This window comes from Colletotrichum chrysophilum, assembly GCF_026319265.1.
Source record: "Colletotrichum chrysophilum strain AFK26 chromosome Unknown scaffold_90, whole genome shotgun sequence".
NCBI classification, from domain to species: Eukaryota; Fungi; Ascomycota; class Sordariomycetes; order Glomerellales; family Glomerellaceae; genus Colletotrichum; species Colletotrichum chrysophilum.
Genome location: NW_026517377.1, coordinates 87914 through 92860, shown reverse-complemented (window position 1 = coordinate 92860; position 4947 = coordinate 87914). Strand labels below are relative to the sequence as shown.

General features: G+C 48.6%; 1 protein-coding gene across 1 annotated transcript; it reads left to right on the top strand.

The window, feature by feature from the left end:
• Positions 1 to 3472: 3472 nt before the first annotated feature.
• On the top strand, positions 3473 to 4056 carry COL26b_009399 (uncharacterized protein; the record flags this gene model as incomplete). The annotated part of the gene is made up of 2 exons (XM_053182130.1): positions 3473 to 3733; positions 3787 to 4056. 2 exons carry the CDS (start codon positions 3473 to 3475, stop codon positions 4054 to 4056), a joined length of 531 nt encoding a protein of 176 aa, XP_053033921.1.
• Positions 4057 to 4947: the final 891 nt, after the last annotated feature.

The following is a 4947-nucleotide window of genomic DNA, read 5'->3' as shown; positions in this document are numbered from 1 at the left end:
ACGGGTCGAAAGCGGGAAGTCGCGGGAGGTTAGAAGAGGGAAAACCTGGAGATACGTGGGAGGAATCTTGCGCGTATTTAAAAACCACATTGCTCATTTCAGATAGACAAGGGACCCAGACGAAACGGCATATCTCTAGAAGGGATGCGATTGCGAAGGACCAAAAAAGCAAAAGAAGGCAAACCCAAACAACAGTCTGTGTCCGCCGGGTCGCGGGCGCTTGTCGCGGATATCACCATTGGGAGCGAAAGCTGGATCTTTATTCGTCTTTGCCATATGTTTTCCATCTTTGGGCTTTTCTTCTCCGCTGTTCCCCCTTCTTTGATTTTCGCCTTTTGGTCGCAAGAAGTCCCTGCCAGCTTTGATATCCCACCCCCTACCAATGTCAAAACCAAAAAAAACCAATTATGATTTCATGATATGAAAGGAATGAGGGGATCACCGTTTTTTTACTACCCAGTGTCTGATGGACTCTCGCTTCACGCTTAGGAAAAGGATACTAGAGAGATAAAATTCCAAAAACCAAAACATTTCCCAAGGTCCATAAGCCGTTGCTGTTTAACGTGGCCGTCCAATGACTTCAAGGGCTCGTAGAGTGTTTGCATGACTAGTCTTCTTCATCACTGCCATCGAGGCAGGTGGCGAGACGCAATGGTTGCCTTGCTTCTATGCAAGTACCTTGGCGGGCTAGCGCCACCTACCTCACCCCGCGGACGACGATCTCCGTAGGGCTGAGGGGGAGATAGGGACGTCCGGTTTTGCCGAGCTTGTATGCACCCATCATTTGTCTCACGGGTGATCGGCGAAGAACGATGGGCTTCCGATGCGGGCAGGGAAATCTTGCGGGCCGGATGGTGCATGTGTGTGGGTTGATAGTTTCCGTGATGCAGGCCTGGTATGCTTTAGGTGAGATCGTGGAAGGGTCAATGACAAAAACGACAGGACAACACCACCATGCTCTCACATCGCCACAGAATTAAGATAAACACATATCACATCAAAATGAGAGTCACAAAAAGCAAAAGATGGGACACACGTCCCCACCTCTAGGCCCTTTCCTGTAAGAATACCGCGTGACGGGATTCGAACTTAGCGCCCCTCTAGGATAACCAGGAATCCTTCCGAGGAATTTGTTTAAGCTAGGTGATTACCAAATGGGTCACGCCGTCGCTGTTGAACTGGTTGAGGGGGATGGGACGGAAGTTGGATAAGTAGGCAGGCAGGCAGGAAGGCGCGTTGAGGATAAGGAATGGGAAGGTGGTGGTGGGGCTAGGTTGAATGTGAGGAAGGAGGGAGCAACGCTGGAGGTTGTGATGGAAGGCACGAGTGGGTGGGTGAAAGAAACATGGCTCTGGGTTTTCTGTAGGCAGGCGCAGAGATAGCTTCCGGTTAATGAAATCTGAAGCGTCTGGATGCACGGCGAGAGCTGCCCTCTAGAAATATCTTCGAAGGGTATTTATTTGGGACGCCCAGAAGTCTTTCGAATCAACCCAAATGCTGGCCACCACCGGAGGTTCCCAACAAATGTCACTGGATGAGCTGGGAGAGAATGTGACAAAATGGAGCATATTTACAGCATGCCCGTCTACACTTCGCTCGACGTGTGTTCGAAGTTGTCTTCATCCACCTTCACTGTCACCACTGCCAGAGTATTATATAGTCATTCGCAATGCTTCTCATTGATTACCTAGCGATCAAATGAAACGTTGAGATAGACGAGCCGCCGATTGATCACATAGACCTCAGACTGCCCATACCCAAGGGACAATGCGTCCCATTCCTCACCGACTCTGATGTACAACTGAACGACAGAAGAGCGATTTTCTTAACCCCCGGTAGCTGATCATACTGAGACGGTTATATATACTACCGCACTTGCGCCTTTTGCTCAGAATCCGAAGGCTTTGGCAATGCCAATGCCCCCAGATTGACAGACACTGCGTTCACTATTTATTGCCTCGAGTCCTCAACCCACTGTATGCTACAAAGCAATTCGAAAGAGTTTGTTCATGGCAATTCAGATGTCTCGCGTATGATTAGGGGATCTCCGAGGAACTCAATTCGGCGCATTCCAACTGAGTGAGGTGAAGCGAGATAGGAACATTCTCCGTTCGCCGTCAGTCATGGTTGGTACTCTATACACCTGTGTCCTCATTGGGCACAAGTTTTGGCCGCGTGAAAGAGTCGCATATCCCGAACTTTCTTGACGGTTAAGGTAGGCGAGGCTGTGTACTCCTGTCAGAATGTTCCCCAAGCAACCCATTGGTTTACATCTATCGTCGCTTGGAAGATACAAACGAAAGATGACGGGGTTTTGAAAGCTTTGCTTTGGCGAATTTGAGAGCTGTTACGAGCTTTTCAGACGAGAATCCCAGTCTTTTATCGTCTCTATGAAACGCGCCACCAGGGAAACAATAGGCCCGAGACTTCAGATGTCAGACTTCGGATCTTTAAGTATCAATGGCACAGCTCTCATTCAGCAGTTTTTATATGAGATACACCGGGAAGTGGTCTAGTTTCGACCACACGATGAGATTTGAGCGCAATGCCAACTGGTTGGCATAACATCGTCGTCTCCAAATTCTGGAATGGCTTCAGAACAGGCCAAGGTAACGACGATGAAGGGTTAGGACGCAGACAGACAGGCTCTAGTGCCGTTTGATTGTATGTCGTGACCTAGGTCTCGCAAATCTTCATGGTACATCTAGCCTTAAGTAGAGCGAGCATTCCCCTTGCGTTGTAAGTAGCCTTGCAAGTGCCGCATGAACACACATTGTACACGGTTTTTACCCACTGAATCGAAAACATCACTGAATACTCACAATATGCTGCGAATTATGACAACCAAGACTAACAGAAGGTTCGGATGTTGACACGGATCCTCCATGACAAAACGGGGGTGCTCCGATGTGCAAAATTCCGATTAGCTCACTTCTCACAGCAAGATCTGTCTGCTAAACACATTGGTTGTCTTAAATTGAGAACAGGGAAGCTCTCAAAGGACGCTTTTATTGACTTCACATTCGCGACCTACTAAACGCTCTGCGGACGCTATGTGTTTTCTCTTTGTGAGTATCCATCCAAGTTTTGTATGCCGAGGTTTGATAAGACCTTTGCGAGTATCGAGACAACTTCGAAAGTGCATGCATTGAGTACCCTGTAAGGTAGATGCGACCTAGGTAATGTTATATGAGATGTTGAATACCATTTCGGTGTATCCATCGAAGGATCCCAAGGTATCTATATTATCCAGGTCTCCGTCTGAGCACCTTGTCAGATAACTTCATATTTACAATAGAAGCATGTTGAACACTACAGAAATATTATGGTTATGCAGAGAAACTATTCCTCAACTTCTTCTTCACCTGGAAACTGGATTCTTCCCAAACACCCCGATACCATCTTCAATCTGATAGCTCACAACATCACCCTCACAACTATCAACTTCAACACAAACTTATCTGCTCCGAAGATGTCAGAACGCAAAGCTGTTTCCAAGTACTATCCGCCCACCTTCGACCCTAGCCAGCTGCTACTGGTACGACACAGGGGGGAGGCAGCTGCACCGCAGGGGCAACAAGTCCGATGGGCGGCACCCTTTTCGATGCAATGCACCTCATGCGGCGAGTATATCGGAAAGGGGCGCAAGTTCAATGCCCGGAAGCTGACGCTAGACGAGAATTACCTGGGTGCTATCCAGATCTACCGCCTCTTCATTCGTTGCACACGATATGTAAGTCCCCCTTCCCCCATCCCCCATCCTCTGACTTGAATTTCAAGGCGTAGATTGCTACCCAGTCTCATCAGTCGCGAGAAATCACTCTTAGAACCGTTCCCCAAGCAAGCGACTATGTCTGTGAGACTGGCGCAAAGCGTATCACAGAACCATGGCGCATAGGTGACGACGTGGCCAACGAGACGGCGGACGAGCGTCTAGATCGACTAGAGCGAGAGCACGAGAAACGCGAGAACACCGAAAACCCCACGTTGGGGGATCTCGAAAAAGAAGCCCTCGCAACCGAGACGGGATCACTGTGGATAAGAACGCTGCTATGACGGTGGAGGACCAGAAGGATGAAGAGGACGCAAGGCGCGCTTTCTCTTTGCATGCGAGGTCCGAAGCTGAAGTATCGGATCAGATTGAAGCACACACCGCAAGACATACCAACATCAACGCCCTCATCAAAACGAAACGCCATCCGAAGCAGACCAAGTTGCTGCCAGGGCTGAAGCAAACGCAAGCAAAAGCTCCGCCCGCTACCCCTTCCTTGGTGGACTATGGCTCTGACTCTGAGTGATCTAGTTCAGCCTCGACACTTCATCCATCGCAAGAATTCGGCATTATGCAATATTTCCTTGCCGGGAACCGATTATAGAAATACTGCAGTGGGAATGGTTCTTCATTGATCTGACTGACGCCCCTGTGCATTGTTTCGAGTCTTGATGCATCCGAAGTCATGGCACTTACAGGAGGATGCTCCGTGCCCGCTGATCTACGAATCGATAGATGATGAGAATGTTGATAGTGCAGAAGAAAAACGAAGAAAGGGAGAGGCTTCGCTCATTAATTCACTCGCCTACATATTGCGATGTCTAATTCAATTTTGGTGGTGCTTCTTCACCAGCGAGAATGATCGGGTCCTCACTGTATCCTCGAATCGCAGGTCAGTAAGAGACACTCTGCCCTGACGGCTCGCCAGACTCCTTCCCCCCTCTGCCTCTTTTCTCTAGAAGCGAGAGATGAGTGTCACTTAACTAACAGCGTCTTTTTCTTATACCCACCAAATCATTCAAAGCGGATCCGGGAAAGAGACGAGATTATTAAAGAGAGTACAATTTAAGCGTTTATGCTGTCTTTAGGGAACGGATTTCGCGAAGCATATCATAGTCATCTGTCTCCGTTGAAATTTAACACTGAGAACACAATTCTTCTGTGATTTTCAGAAG